Source organism: Miscanthus floridulus, chromosome 14 (assembly GCF_019320115.1).
Source record: "Miscanthus floridulus cultivar M001 chromosome 14, ASM1932011v1, whole genome shotgun sequence".
NCBI classification, from domain to species: Eukaryota; Viridiplantae; Streptophyta; class Magnoliopsida; order Poales; family Poaceae; genus Miscanthus; species Miscanthus floridulus.
In genome coordinates, this window is record NC_089593.1 from 98,037,809 (window position 1) to 98,061,472 (window position 23,664).

Sequence of the window (23,664 nt, forward strand, 5' to 3'; positions counted from 1 at the left end):
GTCAACGGCGACTCGCCGGCAGCCAAGGGCGTCACAGGGCCTGGATCTGCGCCGCAGTCCATCGACCGCTGGCTACCGCCCCACGCGACCAAGGCATGTGGCCGAGAGCTCCACCAATAGGGAAGAAGGAGAGCAGGCGACGCGCGGCGCGGGGGCCAGGTGCTGGAGCGGGCGGCGAGCTGGAGGATTAAAGATGCATGTTTGGCCACCCATGGCCCAAGCATATGTTGATTTCCTCAAAGGAACCAAAATAAATAAATACGCCATTGCTATAAATATCCGATACAAGATACTTTCGAGCCCATGCCCATGCCCATGGACTTCCTACCGAAAAATGGCTTCCAGGAGCAAGGGCCCGATCGAGAGCAGGGAAGAAGCAGGTCAAGCATCGCCAAGCACTGCATGCTAAGTTTTCGGTTTATCGAAAGGTTCAAAACAAATTAACAACAGGTACCTGACCTAACTGGACTCAACGTCTGGCCAGCGGCAACAGGCACCTCAGAATAGCATACAACATCTGTCACTATTTCCCATCTTCCTGAGAACGCAAGAGGTACCATAGTTTTCTTTAACACAACGAACAAAGATGTCTAGTTCAAATACTGCTCTTAGTTCTTACTATTTTCGAGAGAAATGTTCTATGAATGCCCTGCGTGCATTCCCGCTGGATACGCCGCTGCTCCGACACCAATTGTCAAGTGGCAAAGTTATTGGTCGTCTGTAAACTCTTGTGATCCACACCTTGGTCCCAGTGATCTCACAAACTGCATCTGGAACTGGCATGCTACCAGTGACCTCCTCATCCCCCTCCGATCTTTTGACACCGCTGTCACTAACTACATCAGGAATTGGCATGCTACCCATGACCTCCTCAGTCCCCTTCAATCTTTCTGGCGATGCAAGTACAATCGATTTGCCTTCTTTCTCAGCTTTTGAGCTGCTGGAATCTGTTTTTACTGTACCTTTTTTGTATCCATACTCCATACTTGCTTCTCCGGATGCCAAAACCTTGATGCATTCGTTAGTCTTACCAATGTCTCCAAACTCCGCACTTGCTTCGTCTGATTCTGCAACACTAATGCCTTTTATACTCTTAGCAGCGTCACCCACCTCTACGACCATTTTTGAGCTGTCGTCTGCTTCCAATCCCCCATCCTTTATGCTGTCATAGCCCTCAGGTGCATCTGCTTTTGATATAGCATGATCCAGCCTGGCACTTTCAAATTCTTCCAGCAGTAGTTCTCTTATTCTCTGCCTTAGACCAGATGCTTCTTCAGGTTTGAACCAACTACGATTAAACTGTGGAATACACAAGTCAAGTATAAACATCTCAGTCAGTCTTAAAAGCTCAAAGAAACAGCATGGCAAGAACTGAACAAGTACAGAAAGCAGGTGGCAGCACTAACCATGCCAAGTTTATCGGTTGTGAACCATGCTGGTGCCTCTTTTATAAACTGTTCAATATAGTAAAGCATGAAGATACCACAGTCGAACGTATTATTCTGCTGCGGAACCTAGCAGTTGTTAAAACCATGTTATATTGATTTACGAGTAAACTGTACCAAGTAATCGCAATCTCAACAAATATTTAACGCAAACACCTGGAAACCTCACTACCGGAAAAGCACTATTTGCCGAGTGTTTTTATGTTTGCCGAGTGCATTTCCTCAGGGCACTCGGCAAACAAGCCCTTTGCTGAGTGCTGCGAAAAAAACACTCAGCAAAATAAATGCACTCGGCAAACGATGCAAAAAACACTCGGCAAAGTTCGACACTCGGCAAACTACAAAAAAAACACTCGGCAAAACTAGGCACTCGGCAAAGAAATATGTTTGCCGAGTGTAACTATTTGGCACTCGGCAAATATTTTTTTTTTCTTCTGACCTTGAAACTTTTTCTACTCTCAACATACAACATGTGGTATTCCATGTTAAAATTTGGTATATTTGTGGATCTGTTTGCTATATTATTTAATTTATTGTATTTTTAGGAAATTTTTCGTATAAGTCAAATTTGAACTATAAGTGATTCAAATAATAGAATAAAATGAGTAGAAAAAATGATATTCATGTTATTGAGTCCAGTGTGAGGCGTCACCCAGGAAATGAAAAGAAATTTTGAACATCTTGTTCAGGAAACACGACCACGAACGTGTGGCCAAATGGCTTTTAAATTCTAAAAAAAGCAAACGAAGTCTAAAAATCATGAGATTTGTCATGATGTGATGATATCATACGTGGAGGCTGTGGTAAAAAATTGAGAAGGTTTTGCACAATTTGTCATGTACCATGTTTACAAACCCAAGCATCACAGAAGAAGAATCGTAGCGTTGAGAAGGAATCGGTAAGATTTGAAGTCAAAGTGACGGTCGAATTGGGGTTTGACTTCAAAACTTTTTATATAGGCAATAGAGAACATAGATTGTTTCATGTGAAATTTTGATAATTTTTTGGATCCGTTTGATAATTTTAATTTATTAAGTGCAATTATAGAATTTTAATTGATATAAATTAAATTTGAGCTGTAACTGCATAAAATAATAGGAATCATATTCGTAGAAAAATCATATATATATATATATATATATATATATATATATTGTTGAGTCAATTTGACAAGGTATTTTCAAAGTACATCGAACAAAAAAGGAAAAACACGTTATGAAAAACAAGGAAATAAAAAATAAATAATATATTTGCTGAGTGCCTCAAACCCTAGACATTCGGCAAAGATTAGTTTGCCGAGTGCTTGTGATCTGACAATCAGCAAAGCCATCTTTGCTGAGTGTCCTCGATCCGACACTCGGCAAAGGCTTCACATTATAAAAACACTAGGCCGCCGCCCCCTCCCTCCCACCCTCCCCTCCCTCTCCCGGCGCCGCCGCCCCCTCCCCTCACTCCCTCTCCCGCTGCCCCCTCCCCTCTCTCTCCAGCGCCGCCCCCTCCCCTCCCTCTCCAGGTGCCACCACGGCTGGCAGTGCGGCTCTCTCCGGCGAGCGGTGCAGCTTCTCTCCTCGCGTTGCGCCGAAGGCCGGATCCTAGCAGGAGAGGGCGGATCCCGGTGGCCGGAGGCCGGATCCGGTGGGGAGAGGCCGGGCGGACGTGGTGGTGGCGGCGGCGAGCATGGTGGTGGCAGCGGGCGTGGTGGTGGCGGACGTGGTGGTGGCGGGCGTGGTGGTGGCAGCGGCGTGCTGGTGGCGGCGTGGTGGCAGCGGGGCGCGTGGTTGCAGGCGGCGAGCCGCGGGTGGGCAGCGGCGCGGCCGAGCCGCGTGCGGGGTGGGCGGTTTTTTTTATATTTTTTCAATTTTTTTTTGCCGAGTGTCGGTTTTAGCACTCGGCAAAGTCTTTACCGAGTGCACAATAGAAAACACTCGGCAAAGAAACCTTTGCCGGCACTGTATACGTCGAGTGACGTTTGCCGAGTGTAACACTCGGTAAAGGCTTTGCCAAATGTTTTTTAGGCTTCGCCGTGTGCCGTGGACACACGGCAAAGCTGGGCATTCCGGTAGTGTCTATAAACCAAGAGGAACTGGAAGCACTTTATTATAGTGTTACTTTACAACAATGTTAAACTGTATGTACCTGGACAGTTTCCTTGCGTATATCACTTGGAAGGCACGGCCATGCTGGCTCTGCAACGGATAAGAAGCGCCATTCCTTTTCAAGGTACCTGCAACATGTAGTTGATGCTGTCAGTGTTGTGCAGAGTACAGTAGGTCACTTACACTAAAACTCAGCAGCAAGCAAGTCGGCCATATTTTGGAATTTCTTGGTTCTGAATAGCAAGAGTGAAAAATAGCTAAAATTAGCTGGATAACTATAGCTGAGATTGTTACTTGCCTCTCAACTGTGTTCAAGATCTTAGCACTGTGATGCATCCCTAGGGAGTCCAGATGAAGTATGATTGGTTCTGAAATTCTCTCTTTTGGAGGAAGGCAAATGATTACCAAGCTCCAGTGCTCCCTAGTTTACAAACGCAAATAGGAAAGTCCCCATAAAATATACTATATCAAAAGGTACAGCATGAAAAACATGATTGTAAGTTTCAAACGCATTCAGCATATGCTGAAAGGCAAGAGATGATGTAAATGTCTTATCCAGTATCAACTTACTTCGCATGGATCGGCAAGATGATATATGCGTTATTGAATATATTGACACCTTTCCACCATCTTCTCAACTTTGGGAAGTCACGCTAGAAGAAAATCCAACGGGAGAAATATTTTTTTTTCATATAAGATAACATGTTAAGGTAATAAAAAACATGATGAATAAACAAGTAGCACAGAAGATAATGTCAACACATGAACACAAAAGAAATGAGAGAAGAAAACCAGGAGAGATTTTCTATTAGAAAAATAAGATGATCAAATTTTGTGAAGGACTGGTAGAAAAATAGTGCAAATGAACTATATTGAAATGCAGTTGAATAAAACTCAAGGGTGTGTTTAGTTGCCTTCTTAAACCTGCATTGTATATCCTGAATGAGTGGAAGCATGATTAGTGGATGCAGTGATCTAAAAAGAAGAGTGGTCGATTGCATATGGGCGGATGCAATGACCTTGTAAAGATGTTTGGTTGCCTGTATCAGCGGGTGCAGTGACCACCTAACATGTGGGGCCTATAGCAAATGCAATGCATCCACCGAGCCTGCATATGAGAGAAGCTCAATTTGGGGGCTGCACTCATATGAGATGATGGTGTATTTCTGCATCCGCTCATGCGGGCAACCAAACACTCTTCTCTATAGGATTATACGCATCCACCGGTGCAGGATGACCTTCACACGAGGAACCAAACACATCCCAAAATGTGCACCCAACCGATAAGCAGTCCAGGTCACGAGGGGCACAAGAAAAAATAACAATTCCTCACTCAAAAAGAAAATAATTAGTTAATTGAATTTTCACACTCAAGAAGGCATGCTTGGCACAGTAGTTGAGTCTCTCAACTTGTGGCTTGGAGGTCCTAGGTTCGAAACCAGCCTCTTTGCAGAATAAGAAAGGGTAAGGCTGTCCAAAAACTCATTTTTCTTGTGGCATGGAGGCCCTGGGTTCGAACCAGCCTTCTTGTAGAATAAGAAAAGGTAAGGTTTGTCTAGAAATTTATTTCTACAGACCTCGCCTTGTATGGGAGCTTTCAGTATAGGGTGTGTTCGTTTTTCCTTCTTTGTATTTGGGTACTAATGATTCATTTATTCTTAACAAGGGTATGAGCAGCTCTCTTGACGGTTTGGGAAAAAATAACATAAACTTATTACAAGGCGCTCATGTATTACGTACCCAGAATAGTATAATTATCCCAATTTTTAACAAAGACAAAATGCATGACATTTGGTAAGAGAAGTATGACTTCATGACAAAAAAGATCGTACCGGCTGATACAATGCTTCTTCAAGCTTTCCAAAAAAATACGTGTTAAATATGTAAAATTTGTCTCTGAAATTTTCGTTACACAGTCTGGTCCTTTTGATGTACCTGCACAGCAACATCACCGAAAAAATACAGAGTACCGTCTTATACCTCCCTGGACATAGCATAGCTCAGAGTTCATATAATACTACTTTACAAATTCTTAAGTTAAATAGCCCACAGTGAATAGTTTGGTGGTGTTTAAGACAATACAATGTGAAACAACAGTAGAAGACCAAGCATTAAATTTCTTAAAAAATAGCAAGCACTAACACCTAAATACTCCCATGCATAGTGACCCTTTCATTCATTAATTCCTATTTGTTTGAAATATAAGCGATACACTGAAGCAGTTTAAGAAAAAAATCATAATATAAAGTTACCACTTACTTGATGTAGAAGTTTATCACTGCTGAAGACAAAAATACTTCAGGATCAAGACATTTAATATCAGATCTGGTGAGCACGACAGCTTCTTGATCATCTCTGTTCATATAATGAAGTCAACGGAAGGTAAAATGAACATCGACCATGAATTCATGATCTTTGGAGAAAAATGCATAATATTCACCTTGATGGGTAGTAGATCTTAGGTTCATTCCTGAAAATACAATTGGTTGAGTTGAACATATACTAAAAAGGTAAGCTAACAGTGTACATGATGAATACAACTAGAGAGGAGCTTACAGTCTGTCAGACATCTCACGGTTTACTTCTTCCTTAGGTTCCACATCTTCATCATCCAACAGAACCACATCTTGAACCTTAAAGGCAGCTCATACAAATAAATGTATCAGGTCAAAATTACATGTAAAAGTGGTGCCAGGATCAAACTACTATGAGAGAGCATAGAGTTCCCAATAAACGGCCTGGCTCTTAACAATGTGACATATGACAACCAAACTTATTATAAACAAATAATACAATGGTAAGTTGTCAATGGAAAGTATAGCGGTATCTATTAAAGAGGATAACAACCACACCGAACCTTTCTGAAGACAAGATTTAGTGCAAAATACCAAAAATTGTAACCTCATGTTAACAAATGAGAGTTATTTTTCTAAACCTTACCCAGCCTTGCTAGTGAGCAATGATTAATGCAATCAAGCCACCAATAATGCAAAGAAATGTCCTTGATGGTAAACAACAACTCACTACGATCTCTACTGTTCTTATATATGACCACTAAAGTCAAACATCATGATATGCTCATTACACATTGCATGCAATAGGAAATGCAACATAATCTAGTTTTCACATTTAGCAGTTAATCCAAAATGAGGATTGTTTGACTTTAAAGCAATAGGAAAACATGGATGATTAGTTACGGAGCAAGAAATTAAATGATTATTCACAAATTACACTTCTTGGTATAGCTTAGTGAAAGAAGATAGGGAAAATAAATTCTCTATTGTTGTAGGCTGTACTTATACAACAGTCACTATGGGAAACTGGTAATTTACTGAGTGTCGAATACTTTGCCGAGTGCCAAATATTGGGCACTCGGCAAAGACTCAGTTTGCCGAGTGCAGCCGTCGGCAAAATAAAACACTCGGCAAAGGCTATTTTGCCGAGTGCCTAGTACTCGGCAAAATATAGGCACTCGGCAAACCTTAATATGCCGAGTGTCAGGCCCTCGGCAAACTAGAGCACTTGGCAAATATTGTCAGAGGCATAACGGACCCAACGCCGGCAACTTTGCCGAGTGCCAGGCGTTATGCACTCGGCAAATAATTAAGTTTGCCGAGTGCCACGGATTGGCACTCGGCAAATTTTTTTTTGATTTTGGCCACCAATTTTTTTGGTAGCCCTACAACAGTACCAGGAACCACGTATTCAAATTTTGCACATTTTGACTGATTTTTTCTATATTTCATTAGTTTATTCCATTTTATTGATTTTTTCGGAAAATACGAGTTTGAACTGCAGGTGCATCGAATATTGGATTTGAATGATTCGAAAAATGACATTTATGTTTGTGAGTGTAAGTTTAGGCCAAATCCAGGAACTGACCTGAAATTTCCATCAACTTGCTCACGGGGCAACGCCACCAAATTGCGTGCGAGTTGTTTTTTAATTCCATAAAATGCAAACAAAATCGAAAAAACATGAAACTTGTGGAGATGCCGTGTTATCGTATGCGTAGGCTGTGGTAAAAATTTGAGAAAGTTTCGAGCACGTTGTCACGTACCATGCTTACAAACCAGGACAATATTTTTCTTTCATTTCAAAAGTGCATAAAAATTATATTGCCAATTCCATTTTAATTATATTCTTTTTTCTTAATGTTAATAAAAAAAGAAGAAAATTCTGGTTTTTTCTTTCCAAAATTCGATATAGGCTGAGAGACAATCAGATCGATTTTCTCTTCAGCGGACAGTTCCATATAGAATTTGTTAGAATAAAACAAGCGGGTTATAAAAAAAACTCTTTTTTTTATCCACAAAGCAAAAAAGGTTCTTATCAAACCCACAATAAAATTGGAAAGAAAGATATGTCCTGGTTTGTAAGCATGGTACGTGACAACATGCTCGAAACTTTCTCAAATTTTTACCACAACCTATGCATACGATAACACGGCATCTCCACAAGTTTCATGTTTTTTTGATTTCGTTTGCATTTTATGGAATTAAAAAACAACTCGCACGCAATTTGGTGGCATTGCCCCATGAGCAAGTTGATAGAAATTTTAGGTCAGTTCCTGGATTTGGCCTAAACTTACACTCACAAACATGAATGTCATTTTTCGAATCATTCAAATCCAATATTCGATGCACCTGCAGTTCAAACTCGTATTTTCCGAAAAATCAACAAAATGGAATAAACTAATGAAATATAGAAAAAATCAGTCAAAATGTGCAAAATTTGAATATGTGATTCTTGGTACTGTTGTAGGGCTACCAAAAAAATTGGTGGCCAAAATAAATAAAAATTTTTTTGCCGAGTGCCAAGCCGTGGCACTCGGCAAACTTAATTATTTGCCGAGTGCCTAACGCCTGGTACTCGGCAAAGTTTTTTAAATAAAAAAGGGAATCTTCTTTGCCGAGTGCCGTAGATCTTGGCACTCGGCAAAGCTGTGGGCGGTTAAAAAAAATATGTCGACCTCCCGGCCGACACACTCACACACACCACACACAGCACCACCGCCTTGCCTCCCCACGCCGCCCCGCCATGCTCCGCCACCCCGCCCCGCCCCGTGCTGCCCCAGCCGTCGCCACCGCCACCCCGCGCGCCCCTGGCCCCCGGCCCCAGCCACCCCGCAACCGCCACCCCGTGCGCCCCCGCCACCACCACCCCACCACCGGCCACCTCACGCGCCCCCACCACCGCCACCCCTCCATCGCCACCCCACGCGCCCCTGGCCCTCGCCCGCCAGAGGAGGAGGTAGGAGGAGCAGGCCACCGAAGGAGCCCCACCCCACCGCTCGCCTCAACCCACCGAAGGTGCCCCACCCCGGCCACGCCGCCCGCCCACGCCCGCCGGCCGGCCCGCCCCGAGGAGGAGGAGAACCTCTGTGCCATTCGCTGGCCACCGGAGAAGGAGGAGGACCCCACGCCACCCGCCAACCCCGTCCACGCTGTCCGCCGTGCCCGCCCCCGTTCTGAGCAGAAGGTGGGAGAAAGGGAGGAAGAGGAGAAGGGGAACAGGAGAAGAGAGGAGGCCGAGAAGAGAGGCGGAGGAGGTGCCCCGCCCTGGCCCCTTGACACCGCCCCATCTGCGACCCTCGCCCCATCCGTGGCCTCCGACGTCCAGGTATGCCCTTTCCTCGCTTCATGGTGTACAATGCTGGTGAAGGAGGAGGTGTAGGTGTAGGTGTAGGTGGTGGTGGCGTGCAATGGTGGTCGTTGTGGTGGACGTGGTGGTGTGGTCATGGTCATTGTGGTGGATGTCGTGGTGTGGTCATGGTGGTGGTGGTGGTGGTAGTGTGGTGGTTGTGGTGGTGGTGGTGTGGTCATGGTGGTGGAGGTTGTGGTGGTGGTGGTGTGGTCGTGGTGGTGGTGGTGGTGGTAGTGTGGTGGTTGTGGTGGTGGTGTGGTCGTGGTGGTGGTGTGTTGGTGGTGGATTAATATATATCTGGCTATCGGCCATCGTGCCGTATTTGTTCCATTGATATATGGTTGTCGGCCATCGTGCTGGTTTTTTCTTGTAGGTTTTGGAAACCTCCCCGTACAGGGGAGGTTCTGCTAAAATTTTCAATTTATAGTATTGTGTTTCTTCTTTTGCAGAGAAGAGCACGTCAGAGGGGACTCGGTGACCCCGATCCTCTTCGTCAGCGTTGCGGGTCTGCCTGCATAGCATCGCCTTGTCACTGCCCCGACTCGCCACTGCCCTGCTAGCCTGACTCCACCGCCACCCTAGGTATAAATAAGCCCTCCTCCCGTATCATTGTCTTAGATTGCGTAACCTAGTTAGGCGTCTCCCGTCCGAAAGAGATACGGTCGTAGGTGGATCTTTGCATATCTATGACCGTATCTATTTCGGATTGTCCACATTTTTTGGATAGCCCGCGGATGCGTAGACTAGTTAGTTTCCATGGTCTGCTCCGATCCGAGACCGAGTTTCGGCAGCTCTTCCCTATTGTTCTCCGGATACACACTCTCCCTGCCAGGACGTGTATCGGGAGAACAGCAGGGAGGTGCCGCCGAAATTCTATCTCGGATAGGAGTAGAGCATGGAGACTAACCTCATCTACACATCCGCGGGTGGGATTAGGACCTATCCTTCACCTATTAGATAGTAGGAATGCCGTGTAGATGCAATTGCTGGTTTTATTACTCGCTTATATATATATATATATGTCAGAGGATGGATAACCGTGACTGGATGTACACGGGCCATGCAGAGATGACCCCAGAATGGATGTGCAATATCTCTGCTTTCTTAGACCATGCATTTGGCACGGCTGCTCAAGGGGCGAGTCGGATGCCATGTCCCTATAGCAAATGTGACAATAGGAAAAGAAAAAATAGGAAGAAGGTGGGGGAAGATCTTTGCAAGTTTGGATTCACGCCAAACTATACCCGCTGGATCTTCCATGGTGAAGCGGATCGTATGAGAGAGGAGGTGGTGAGACAACGCCTCGAGGATTTTGATGGTGATGTCGGGGTACCAGACATGATGGATGACTTTCATGAGGCACAGTTTGGTGAAGGAATGGAGGAGGAACCAGAGGAAACCGCAAAGGCGTTCTACGACATGATGTCTTCGGCATAGCAGCCCCTTCACGAAAAGACCGAGGTTTCATGACTGGATGCCGTTGGACGCCTAATGGGGTTCAAGTCGCAGTATAGCCTGAGTCAAGACGCCTTCGATGCTATGTTGGTAGTTGTTGGGACCCTGCTTCTAGAGGGTCACGTTCTGACGAAGAACATGTACGAGTCACAAAAACTTCTTCGTGCACTGAAGATGCCGTATCAGCAGATCCATGCTTGTCCAAATGGTTGCGTCCTATTTAGGAAACAACACAAGAAAGCAACGCACTGTCCAAAGTGCAAATCCTCTAGGTTTCTGGAGGTAGACTCTAGTGATGGCTAGAAGAAGTAGCTTGATATCCCCGAGAAGGTCCTACGGTACCTTCCTTTCATACCGAGGATCCAATGGCTATTCATGATAGAGGAGTCCGCCAAACAGATGACATGGCACAAAAATGTCAAAAGATACAATTCTAAGAAGATGGTACATCCATCCGATGGTGATGCATGGGTCCACTTTGATGGTAAACATCCCGGTAAAGCTGAGGAGGCTCAGAATGTACGTGTAGCGCTGGCAACAGACGGGTTCAATCCGTATGGAATGATGGCGGCCCCGTACACTTGTTGGCCCGTGTTCATGATCCCCCTAAATGTTCCCCCCGGCGTCATGTTTCAACCCAAGAACGTATTCCTGTCGCTCATAATTCCCGGACACCTGAGGAACAATATGGGAGTGTTCATGGAGCCTCTGATTGACGAATTGATCGATGCTTAGGAAAATGGGGTACTGACATATGACCAAGCTACAAAGAGGAACTTCAAAATGCATGTCTGGTACCAGTACTCCCTGCATGACTTCCTAGCATATGGCATATTCTGCGGGTGGTGTGTTCATGGGAAGTTCCCATGCCTAGTATGCAAGGAAGCTATGAGGTTCAATTGGTTGAAGAAGGGTGGCAAGTTCTCTTCGTTCGACCAACATCGTCGATTCCTCCCTTCTAACCATCCATTCAGACGAGACATCAAGAACTTCACGAAAGGTGTTCGAGTCACTGACCCTGCACCTCAGATGATGAGCGGCGCCGAGGTCTGTTCTCAGATAGAGGCTCTCAAAATTGATGACAACAAAGGTGGTTTTATTGGATATGGTCAGGATCACATGTGGACTCATATATTGGGCTTGACTAGGCTCCCCTATTTCAATGACCTCCTTCTTCCACACAACATTGATGTAATGCACACTGAAAAGAATGTCGTCGAGGCACTTTAGGCAACACTCATGGACATTCCTGATAAGACAAAGGACAACGTTAAGGCTAGACTGGACCTGGCGACATTGTGCGATAGACCAAAGCTAGTGATGAAGCCTCCTGCGCCTGGCAAGAAATGGAAAAGGCCTCATGCCGATTTCGTCTTGAAAAAGGACGAAAGGAAGGAGGTATTGTGGTGGATCCAGACGTTAATGTTCCCTGATGGGTATGCGGCGAATCTGAGGAGGGGAGTGAACTTGTCTACTATGCGAGTCTTAGGGATGAAGAGTCATGACTACCACATATGGATTGAACGGCTTCTTCCTGCCATGACCTGGGGATATGTCCCCGAGAATGTCTGGCGCGTGCTGGCAGAGTTGAGCTATTTCTTTCATCAGCTTTGTGCCAAGGAGTTATCTCGAGCCATGGTTGTTGACTTAGAAAAAGTGGCACCTGTGTTGCTCTGCAAGTTGGAGAAGATCTTTCCACCCGGCTTCTTCGTGCCAATGTAGCATTTGATTTTACACCTACCGTACGAGGCATGAATGGGGGGTCCCGTGCAGGCCTATTGGTGCTATCCAATCGAGAGATGTCTAAAGGTTCTTCGCAAAAAGTGTAGAAATAAAGCCAAAATTGAGATATCCGTGGTAGCGGCATTCATTATGGAGGAGGTGTCAAACTTCACAACAGCATACTATAAGGACAACCTTCCAAGTGTGCACAATCCACCCCCTCGTTACAACGCCGACGAGAGTTCATCGAACCTCAGCCTTTTCAAAGGGCAACTCAGAAGCGCAAGCGCATCGAGCACCAAGACCTTGCAGTATGATGAGTGGCGCACTATCATGTTGTATGTGTTGTTGAACCTTGACAAAGTGAACTCGTATTTGCGGTAAGTTCTCAATGAGCTTGTTACATACGCCGTCACTATCCTCCATCCATCCAACTCCCTTGTCTCTCATTTTTTCAGGGAATTTCTGGATAAGTACTGGCAAGAGGATTGGGCTCCTTCCCCTCAAGAATAAGATAGCCTTCTCTAAGATGGTGTGCCCGATTTCATTTTTTGGTTTAGTAAGAAGGTACCGTCCAATTTACCTCGTTCTATCTTTGACTTAGCACTTTGCTCGTACGAGCGAGTAATGTAACGATCTATCTGGCCTCACCTTGCAGGCCAGCACGGATGCGGAAATGAGTGATGAGTTGAGATAGGTTGCCAATGGCTTCGCTTATAAGGTCAAGTCATTTACTGTTTATGATGTGAATGTATATCGCTTTCACACAACAAGACACGAACAGAGTCGCCTAAACCGAAGAACCATGAATACCAGAGTTTGTACGCCTGGCACCGATGACCGCGACTACTACAGCATAGTCGAAGAAATATACGAGCTCAGATTTGAGGGTCGCAAACCTCTTAATCCAGTCGTATTCAAATGCCATTGGTTCGATCCTAATGTAACGAGAACGACCCCTGAGCTTGGGCAAGTCGAAATTCGGCAGGATTCCGTCTATCGAGGCGACGATGTCTATATTGTGGCTCAATAGGCCATGCAAGTTTATTATCTCCCATGGGTGTGCCAAAAAGACCCTAATCTTACGGGCTGGTACCTTGTGCACAAGGTATCACCGCACGGTAAAGTGCCTGTCCCGAACGATGAGGATTACAACTTTGACCCAAACACATACGATGGAGAGTTCTATCAACCAGAGGGGCTAGAAGGGAGGTTTGACATAGACATGTCTTCGCTGATGGGCATGGAAGTACACAATGACATTGATGAGGACGATGGAGATGAGGACGATGGAGATGAGGTGCAAAATGCCAACGACTTACAAATGCTTGAGCGATTACGTTTAGGCGATGACAATGATGACAACGTTGGAGATGAGGTCGATTTTTTCGACAATATTGATAGTGATGCCGATGACAACGAGGGAGATGATGACAACGAGGGAGATGATGACAACGAGGGAGATGATGATGAGGGAGATTATTTCTAATTCATGTAATACTATATTATTATTACTATTAATTTGCAATTATGTTTTGTTCATTTTCCATCTCTTTATAAGGACTTACAAATTCATTTTGCATCTTTGTAATTGTAGGAACTCGACAAAATGCCTGGGGGAAGGCAGAGGCGTCTCCACTCGCTCTACGCGACACCCCCCGCTCAGGAGGACGAGGAGCCGTCGGCGGAGACATCGACGAGGAGGACTAGGACCGGCCACTCCCACGACTGTCCGAGGACGAGGCCTATGCCTCGCACCCCGTCGCCCGAGGAGGACCAGGTGGCGGCCTCCAGGGATGAGGGTGACCAAGGGGCGGCCGCGGGGGACAAGGACGACTAGGCGGCGACAGCAGGGGGTTCCGCTTCGTCTGGCCACGAGGAGGCAGCGACAGCAGGGGGTTCCTCTTCCTCTGGTGGGTCGACCATCTACTTGCGTGGGCCGTCGACCCTCCCGCGGAGGCCGATCCCAGTTCACCAGCGCCCGATGATTCGACCCGTGGGCGACGGGTACGTAACCATTCATGTTTTCTCTACTTGTTCATATGACATGTTGACAATCAAAATGGAGACTAACAATTCTTCTTAATGACTCATGCAGCAACTGGGAAGTTGTGTCCGGGGCTGGCCAGGTACGCCAGATCAATGGCATCCTGAGCCTTCTAATTTGGGAGCACTACCCTGGCATGGTCACCGTCGCAGGCACCAACGGCAACGTGACTATGCCGCCCTGGACATGGGACCACTTTGCCCTTGCCACGGACAACGTCGCAGGCACCAAGGTAGCGCGGATTAAGCAGGAGCACTGTGTAAGTCTTCATCGCACTACATTGGTCAATTTATTGTATTCATTGGTCGTTCTTAAAATAATGAAATGATACATGATGCATGTATGCAGGACTTCTTTAGGTGCGCCCTAGGGTACGAGGGCCGAGTGGAGCGAGTGCAGGACAAGGTCTGCAGGAACCGACTCTCAGACCTGTACCACGAGACGCGGCTCCAGTGCATCATCAACTACAATGGGAATGTCCTTGGTGACGTGGTGAGGAAGCAGGCGGCTAGGACCATGATGCTCACCAAGGAGCAGTACCTCTAGGTTAGTACGAAACATTAATACTAATTCCTTCCATGAAGAATAGGTAGGCTTCATTTTATCTTTTGACATGTTATATACTTAATGGTCTGCAGATGTGTCCTGATTGGTGCGCCAAGGACCGAGCCTGCTAGGCGGCCATTGTCGACAGGTGGTGCTCGAATGAGTGGATGGAAAAGCACAACATCTGTCAAGACTGCCGCCTATAGATGGGTGGTGTGCCACACCACCAAGGCAACCGCCACCTCGGCGCATATGCCCAGACATGGGTAACACTCTTTATATTTATTTCTTTATTCATTCGAACGCTCAATTCTCATTACTTGTAATCATCTTGGTGTTTTCCTCGCAGTCACAGTCGCATGGTGGCCAGGAGTGCAACAAGTTCATGGCGTACGCCCTAGCACACAAGGGCAAGGCGACAGCCCCGGACCTCACCTACAACCCGGAGGACCTACCCGAGGCATACACCAACACGAACGTCCACAGCAAGCTCAGCGAGTACTCCTCGGTGGCTCGCACGCGCCATGGGGAGAACTTCGATCCGGCCTCCCAGCCCCTGGATGCGGACCTCGTGATGAGGCTTGGAGGAGGGAAGCAGCACGGCCGGTACTAGATGGTGGACAGCCAAGTTGACACGGCCTCTACTCCCACCCTCTCCTAGATTCGAGCAAGGAGCACGAGCTCCTCCCTCCCTATATGACCTCGGCAGCAGAGTGCACAGCAGCAGGTGGCGGAACTCTAGGTTAGTCTTGTTTTATTCGTCGTTCATTGCTTTTACATATATCTTGCCTTTGCATTGTTGAAACATTGCGGGTGAAATATTGTAGGCCTAGGTGCAGAGGCTGGAGGCCAGGCACTCGGCCTCGCAGGCGGAGCAAGAGCGAAGGAGGGAGGCCGAGGAGAAGAGGCTGTAGGACCTTTACGCGTTCATGGCGAACCTTCAGGCCACGACGGGTATAGCCGTGCCACCTTCGCTCCTCGCTCTAGTGGTTCGTACTCCTGATCCTAGTCCAGTGAGTATGGTTGTTTATTGCTTTAGCTTGTGCAACCCTCCTACAAAAACTCATGAATTCGCTTTTCCTTTGCGCAGCCACCGTCCGCGGGTTCAAACCCGACTCCTCAAGGGCACCACTCGACGCATCCAAGTGAACCTGGCCCTTCTCCACAGTTTGGGTGGCCAGCTGGCCCTCCTCCACAGCCCGAGGGGCCAGGTGGCCCTTCTTCACACTCCGGGTGGCAAGGGTGACAGTAGGTACCTTGGATTGGTCTCTTTTCTTATGTTTTATGGACTTAGACTTGTGTTGGATCCTGTGATGGATATTGTGATGGTTGTGTTGGATGTGGATATTGTGATGGATGTGGATGTGATATACATTGTGATCTATATCGTGTATGTGATGGATGTTGCTATGGACGAGGCATTTATGTGATATATATTGTGATTCTGGGCATGTGATGGTTGTGAATATGTGATTTGTTTGTCTGTAAAGATGGGAAGCAAAAAACAAAAAAAAAGAATAATTCCCAGCTTTGCCGAGTGTAACACTCGACAAAGGTGCCTTTGCCGAGTGCCATGACAACAGCACTCGGTAAAACTGGGCAAAACTGTGCAAAACCGGCTCAGGTCCCAGATTTGCCGAGTGCCTGGTCCAAAGCACTCGGCAAAACTGGGCACCGAGTGCCGACGCTGTGGCACTCGGCAAAGAATTTTTTGGAAAAAAATATATTTTGCCGAGTGCCCGACACGTCACCACTCGGCAAAGGGGACGTCAGATGAGCGGTCTCCGTTAGGTCAACTTTTCTTTGCCGAGTGCTGACGTGGCACTCGGCAAAGGCTTTGCCGAGTGCCCGATATATTGCACTCGGCAAAGAACCCTTTGCCGACAAAAGCTATGCCGGCGGGTCTTTGCCGAGTGTAACACTCAGCAAACTCTTTGCCGAGTGCAAACTTGGGTTTGCCGAGCATTTAGGGCACTCGGCAAAGAACCCGTGTCCAGTAGTGAGTGAGTGTATATGCAAGGAAAGAATCAAAGATATCCTCTAATCTAGCCTAATTAATACAGGCTATAAAGGTACATGCAGATATGTCTACTATTAGATCTAGTAATGACTGAGATTGGAAGAGCGTAATGGCTAGGATAATGCCATTCTAACAATTAGTATCAGATACCAACCTTTCGAGAATGAACAGAAGATGAATTCTGAAGCTGTTGCTTCCTCCTGCATAGAAGGATGCAGGTTTAGAGCTGATGATTGAGACTTCTAAATGGAGCGAAGTAAAAATATAATAATTTAGTACATCATGCATGCCAATATATAAACCATATGTGCAGAATATGCAAAAGCTTGTGAAACATAACTATTAAGTAAGGCAGAGAATATGTTTAAAAAGCATACAAATTTCCATATAAGGCCACATTTTCATTAACCCAGATGGTTGCACAAGATGCACACATAAAATCATAAAAATTACTAGTTAGAAAGGTAACGTAAATAACTTGTCATTAAACACAAGGAAAATGGACGCCTACCTCTTAGAGAATGTACTGGGAAGTGAACTTTCATAATCAGACTCCTCCGAATCGGTGGCATGAGCTCTCCATTTGTTCACAGAAGGTTTCCTTTTTCCACCATGGCTTTGGCTTTTCCTTTTATTCAAGGGTAGCTGCATCCACAATTCCCTCATAAGTGTCCAAGTTAGAGATGCCTATGGATCAACAAAGCAAACAGAGAGGGGGGGGTTTGAAAAAAGTGTATTTTACCTGGCCACAATTTTTCTTCTTCTTCCGCCCACTAAACTTGGGAGATGACTTTGAAGAGTGTTCCTGGCTCACATGTTCCCCCTGCACATCCTCATTCACCGGACCTACACACAAATGAAACATAACAAATCAATGACAACTTGTATTAGTGAATAGCTATAACAGGTTCAACGACTGTTTTATTCTGATTGACGCCCTGTTCTTCAGCATTACTTCAGCAGTACTTTTTAGCGAACAGTGTTTTCCTCTCACAACAAATCAGCATAAGCCAAATTTTAGCGAGATAGCATTACCGTCTCCCAACCCTCCTTTAACCATATGCAGACGTGCAAGGTTTAAAATGGTAACGGCAGCAAGTGTAGAAATCTTACTGAAATCACATACGCCGTTAGAAGCAGAAGGAGCTTCCACATCCGGTCCCAAACCAACGGTAGCCTGCAAACCAAGCCAGAAATGGTACTCTGAATAATAACCGATGGGATGTAGCTCATAAAGGGAGCGAACAAAACATATGCAGTACGCACACAATTGAGGAACCGAAAGCGCACAAAAAAAATCAAACACCACTGCTCGTTTTCGTTGCATGAGGAGAAGAGCAAGCTAGCAGGCGTGCATACCTTGGCCGCCGGATGGGTGATTCGGAAGTTCACCCCATCATTCACCTGTACACCGGTGCTGCGCTCACCAAAGCATCGCTCGAACTCGCTGCATAGCTCCTCGGACCTTTGGCGGCCGCCTAGAGACTCAGGGGCATGCGGTGCTAGCGCAAGGGAGTCGGAGCTGGCATTGACCGTGCCCTCATGAGAGAAGTAGGACAGAAACACGCTATACCAGTCGATGTCGCTCCACCTCCGCACCATGGCCGCCGCTGATCGGCCTATGATCAGGGAGGGCGGAGATTCAAACAGGGGTAGGTGGTATGGGACTAGCCGACTGGGGGTTTTGCATTATGGGGTTTTGTGCGAGTGAAACGCACGCAAGGAGTGTGAGTGGAAGAAACGGAGGTTTGGCACTTAATTTTGTCGCTCAGCTAAATCATCAGTTTACGCCGAAGGTTGGGCTGCGGTGTGGGCGCGGGTTTGATAGTGCTGGGCCTTATGGGCCGGCGTCAGTTACCGGACACTGTTAGCTAGGCCCAGACCCGCTAAGGTCATGTTTGTCTTGTTATATGTGTCATTTTAGCTTTCTACCAGGTACAACAAAGATTCTCTAAACCTTGACATATGGTGTGTCCGGATACATGGAACATGTTGTGAATCTAGACACTTAAATGCATTGCCAGAATGACAGATATAGTAGTGGGACCAAGGGATTTAATAATTGGCTCCTTTAAATTCAAATGGGATCCAGCTAATACTTTAGCTGATTGTTAGCTAATAACCAATTAACAATTATTTCACTAATTGGGCAAAACAAACTAATAGTAATTAGTTGCTTTCAATCCAAGCAGGATCTGGCTAATAGTTTAGCTACTTGTTAGCTAATACCCAATTAACAACTATTTAACTAAACTAATAGTAATTAGCTGCTTTGAATCCAAGCAGGATCTGGCTAATAGTTTGGCTAATTGTTATCTAATACCCAATTTGCAATTATTTCACTAGTTGGGCAAAACATGCAAATAGTAATTAGCTGCTTTGAATCCAAACAGGATCTAGCTAATAGTTTAGCTAATTGTTAGCTAATACCCAATCCTACAACTAAAAAGAACAAAGTGTGGATATTTTTTGGTGCGGCATTTGTTTTGGTTCGTCCTTCTGCCCACGTCTGTGATCCCACGACATCTTCTTGATTGAATATTGCCTGTCATGTGATAGAGGAATCACGGCAAAATAGGAAGTAGAAAATTATTGTGCTATCCATATACACATTGCATATTTGCATGCATCAGCATACATAGCAACGAGCAAAAGGAAAGAGAATTAACACAGAAGGAAAGAGAATTCAGACAAAAGGAACCTCTTTGTATTTCTGAGAACCTTGCCAAATCTGCCTACATTTAATTACTTCCCCTCTTTGCATTTGCAAAAGGGACAGCTTTTTCCTCCTTTCATTTGGTTTCACGCTCACGTGTTCCATCGCCCTCGCTTGCTGTTTCTTGCGTGAACCATAGTTAATGTCATCTGTCTTCCATGGCTCAGCCTCCCAATCCCAAGAGAAGGTCCATACCTCTCTCTGATTGGAGATCCGGCCTGCCAGAGGATCTCCTCAAGTCCATCGGGCAGCGTCTTGCATCAGGCCACGATGCGGCATCCTTCTGATCCACTTGCTCCCCATGGCGCGCCGCCATCCCATTCGCGACCTTCGGGCCGCTCCTGCTGCTCCCGTTCGACCCTGACTCGGACCGCGTCGGCTTCTACTGTGTCCCGGAGAAGAAAGTCTTGTCCAAGACGCTGCCCGACATGCGCGGCAAAGTGGCGTGCGGCTCCTCATGTGGGTGGCTGGCGCTCATGGACGAGGCAGGCGTCCGTGACGCTGCTGAATCCATTCGCCGGTGCCCGTGCCCCCCGCGTTGAGCTCCCGCCAATAGACGAACATGTCGCGGCGGCGTCCTCATCGGAACGCGTGTCTAGGGTCCACGGCCGATGGGTCCTCCATCCCACCAACGGCTACGGGGACGTGGATGCCGCAGGTAGAGCCATCAAGCTAGAAGACATGAGGGACGTGTTCTTCCGTGAGATTGTGCTCTCGGCGCCGCCTGATGCCGCCGGCCGTGAGTGCGTGGCCATGGCCATGCTTGGGTGCTCCACGGAGGTCGCGTTTTGTCGGGTTGGAGTCGACAGCGCATGGACGCTGCTCGACACCAAACTGGAGTTCTCCGTGGGGTCCATCGTCCACTGCCAAGACAAGTTCTTGGCAATCGACTGCACTGGAGAAATCTCCGTCTGCAGCAGCAACGCCGCCGATGCTACTCCAACCGCGACGCTACTGCCATCGCTGTCGCCACCTGCGGGGCTCTGCCACCGCAGCTACCTGGAATCAAACGGTGAGCTACACATTGTGGGTGCCATGGTGAGCATGTTCCACGAGACACAGAGCTTCACCTACAACAGTGCGATCTACAAGTGCAACCTCCATGACCGTACGCTAGAGTGGTCCAGGGTGAGGGACATCGGTGATCAGACACTGTTCGTGTCTAAACATTTCAATAAAAGCTTCAGTGGAATAAGTGTATCCAAGTACAAGGAGAACAAAATCTACATGTCTGAGCCATTGTATGGGGATCCATACGACTTGGTCCATCAACTGGAGATCGTTGATATTGCTACCGGCGCATCTGAAGTGAAGCTCGTCCAGGAAAAGATGCAGGGTTCCGAGGCTCTAGGTTGGATTCGACCCAATCTCTAGAAGCTCTAGAATTTGTGAGCCTGCGACGCCGCGCACTCCGTGACTGTGTTAAATTCATAAACTTTACTTTTTGGATTAAATGTCACTTTAACGTTGCTATTTAATTTAACAGTATTGTTATCTTATCGTGCGATCCGTGTGTTTTTAGTATAAATTGTTAGTTGTCCCGTAGCAACGCACGGGCATGCTACCTAGTTAACAATTATTTCACTAGTTGGGCAAAACTAGCTAATAGTAATTAGCTGCTTTGAATCCAAGCAGGATCCATCTAACAGTTTAGCTAATTGTTAGCTAATACCCAATTAACAATTATTTTACTAGTTGGGCAAAACAAGCTAATAGTAATTAGCTGCTTTGAATCCAAACAAGATTCAACTAATAGTTTAGCTAATACCCAATTAATAATTATTTCACTAGTTGGATAAAACCAGCTAATAGTAATTAGCTACTTTGACTCCAAGCAGGATCCAGCTAATAGTTTAGCTAATTGTTAGCTATACCCAATTAACAATTATTTTACTAGTTGGGCAAAACCAGCTATAGTTAGTTATGAGTTATTAGCTAGCTAACTATTACTATTAATGGATCAGGGCCTAAATATGATAAAGGTCTGGCTGGACTGATGGGATGTGTGAGGTCAGATTGTTAGGTTTTGGTTTAAAAATTGAACAAAATTCAGAAGCATACCTGCAAACAAATTCTGAACAGGTTGCTGCATTTCCCTATTGAAGAGTAGTGAAATTTATGGGTGCATTGACCTGATAAAATTGATGAAAAATGACATGTTGTTAGGATCGGCAAACGGTCTACAAGTGGTATGCAATCCACTAGTTTCATGTGCTCACAGTCACACACAAACAGCAGCACATATTGACAATTTGAAGAGGATTCATACTAGCTTAGGGAAACGTCAGACATTGCACTACATGGTCCAACAAGAGGCTATGATAACTACATCTGGGAAACGAATACCACATAACTAGCACTAGAAAAACAGACCACTCGACGACACTGTCAATTGTCATGCATGCTGTCAGTTCTGTGTACATGCAGCGCAAACAGCACAAGCCGCAGTTCACTGGTTCCCGACCTCCATGAGGAGACAGTCCTTCCTCATGTCCTCAGGCAGCGCCATGAGAGATCTGAACAGACGATCATCGCGGATGAACGTGCTGTACGCTCTCAGTAAATCAGCACGCTCCAACCTGGGCATCTCTCTGAGCGCCTCAAAGATTTCTTCTAGGGGAGCAGGTTCCTTGTCGTCATTCTTCGTGGTAGCACGAGCAACCCTTTTGCGATTGCCATCAACCTACCAAACAGAACATAGGTTTGTTAATCCCTTGTCCACCATGCCCTCGGAATTTGCGTTTGTTCACATCGGTTGCTACGTTCACAATTCCCTCATCCTAGTTTCAAGAGATGCCTACAGATGATAAACAAGGTAAAGGATAATAAACAAGGTAAAGGAAAGACACTATATGATACCTGCACATGAATCTTCTTTCTTCCAACTAAAACAGGAGATGACCTCAACCGATATTTACAGTTGCAGGGCACCTGTCCCACCCGCTCATCCTCTCAAACTACAAACAGAGTGACACAACACATCACTGACAGTACGTATTAATGAATTGGAACACAAGCAACAACCGGTCTATGAATAGACAGCATTTCCTGAGACAGTTTAGTAACCCAGCCCTTGTTTAGTTCCACCCCAACTTCCAAAAAGTTGCTACAGTACCTGTCACATCGAATGTTTACGGCCCGTGCATGGAGCATTAAATGTAGACGAAAAGAAAAACTAATTGCACAGTTTGGTGGGAAATTGCGAGACGAACGTTTTGAGCCTAATTAGTCCATGTTTGAATACTATTTGTCAAATAAAAACGAACGTGCTACAGTAGCCCCCAAAATCCAAATTCATGGAACTAAACAAGGGCCCAATCACATTTGTCCAATATTCCCCAATACATCTCTTGGTAATGCCGTAATGGTGGGCGTGCATGGTTAAAAATGATAGTAACAGACGCAATTGTGGAAATCTTACTGAAACTGTGTAAATTCTCCTCGGCAGCGGAATGCGCATCCAGCCCCGGATCAGCAGCAGCCTGCAAACCAAGCGAGCAACGGTTCTATCAATAACCGACGTTGTGGCCCAAAGGGGCAAAGGGCACACACCTGACAGAGGAACACAATGCAGGCTATCTTTCACAAATAGACAGAACACACCTGAGGAACACAATGCGGCGATTCTAACCACCGGCGGCGGCGGGGGCCTGGGTTCCCCAGAGGCTCTTCGTCGTCAGATGACGACCTCCCGATGGCCCCTGCGGCCCCCCGCCCGCGCCAAATTCCGCGCCGCCGACCCCGCCCTTGTTGCAGCAGCTTGCGGCGCCGCGGAGGGGGAGTCGAAGCAGACCTCGTCCTCGACGCCGGGGTAGGAAGGGCATCCGCCAAGCCGCTCAAGGTGACCACGACCCGCCCCATCGCCGCCGTCACCAACCACCGCCGCCGATGAGCCTCGGCAGCCTCGCGGTGTTAGGGCTTCGTACGAAGAGTGGGCGGGGATGTAAGATCACCTAGGGTTGAAGCATCGC

The 23,664-nt window shown here is 46.4% G+C and overlaps 1 protein-coding gene across 1 annotated transcript; it reads right to left on the minus strand.

The window, feature by feature from the left end:
• Positions 1 to 583: 583 nt before the first annotated feature.
• On the minus strand, positions 584 to 18,579 carry LOC136504103 (ubiquitin-like-specific protease 1D). The gene is made up of 16 exons (XM_066498967.1): positions 18,337 to 18,579; positions 18,091 to 18,154; positions 17,720 to 17,823; positions 17,489 to 17,622; positions 17,132 to 17,177; positions 6,098 to 6,174; positions 5,982 to 6,011; positions 5,801 to 5,896; positions 5,374 to 5,476; positions 4,112 to 4,194; positions 3,840 to 3,962; positions 3,582 to 3,669; positions 1,407 to 1,514; positions 1,183 to 1,299; positions 1,057 to 1,110; positions 584 to 879 (listed from the first exon to the last, which is right to left on the minus strand). Exons 1-16 carry the CDS (start codon positions 18,577 to 18,579, stop codon positions 619 to 621), a joined length of 1,731 nt encoding a protein of 576 aa, XP_066355064.1. The 3' UTR covers positions 584 to 618.
• Positions 18,580 to 23,664: the final 5,085 nt, after the last annotated feature.

Excerpts from the sequence above, each read along its gene's own strand:
- LOC136504103 (XM_066498967.1), bottom strand. The coding sequence starts at position 18,579 with ATGGTGCGGAGGTGGAGCGACATCGACTGGTATAGCGTGTTTCTGTCC. Across the intron at positions 17,824-18,090 it reads TAACGGCGTATGTGATTTCA|GTCCGGTGAATGAGGATGTG; the intron begins GTAAGATTTCTA and ends ATTTGTGTGTAG. Across the intron at positions 1,111-1,182 it reads ATGCTATATCAAAAGCAGAT|GTGGGTGACGCTGCTAAGAG; the intron begins GCACCTGAGGGC and ends ATGGTCGTAGAG.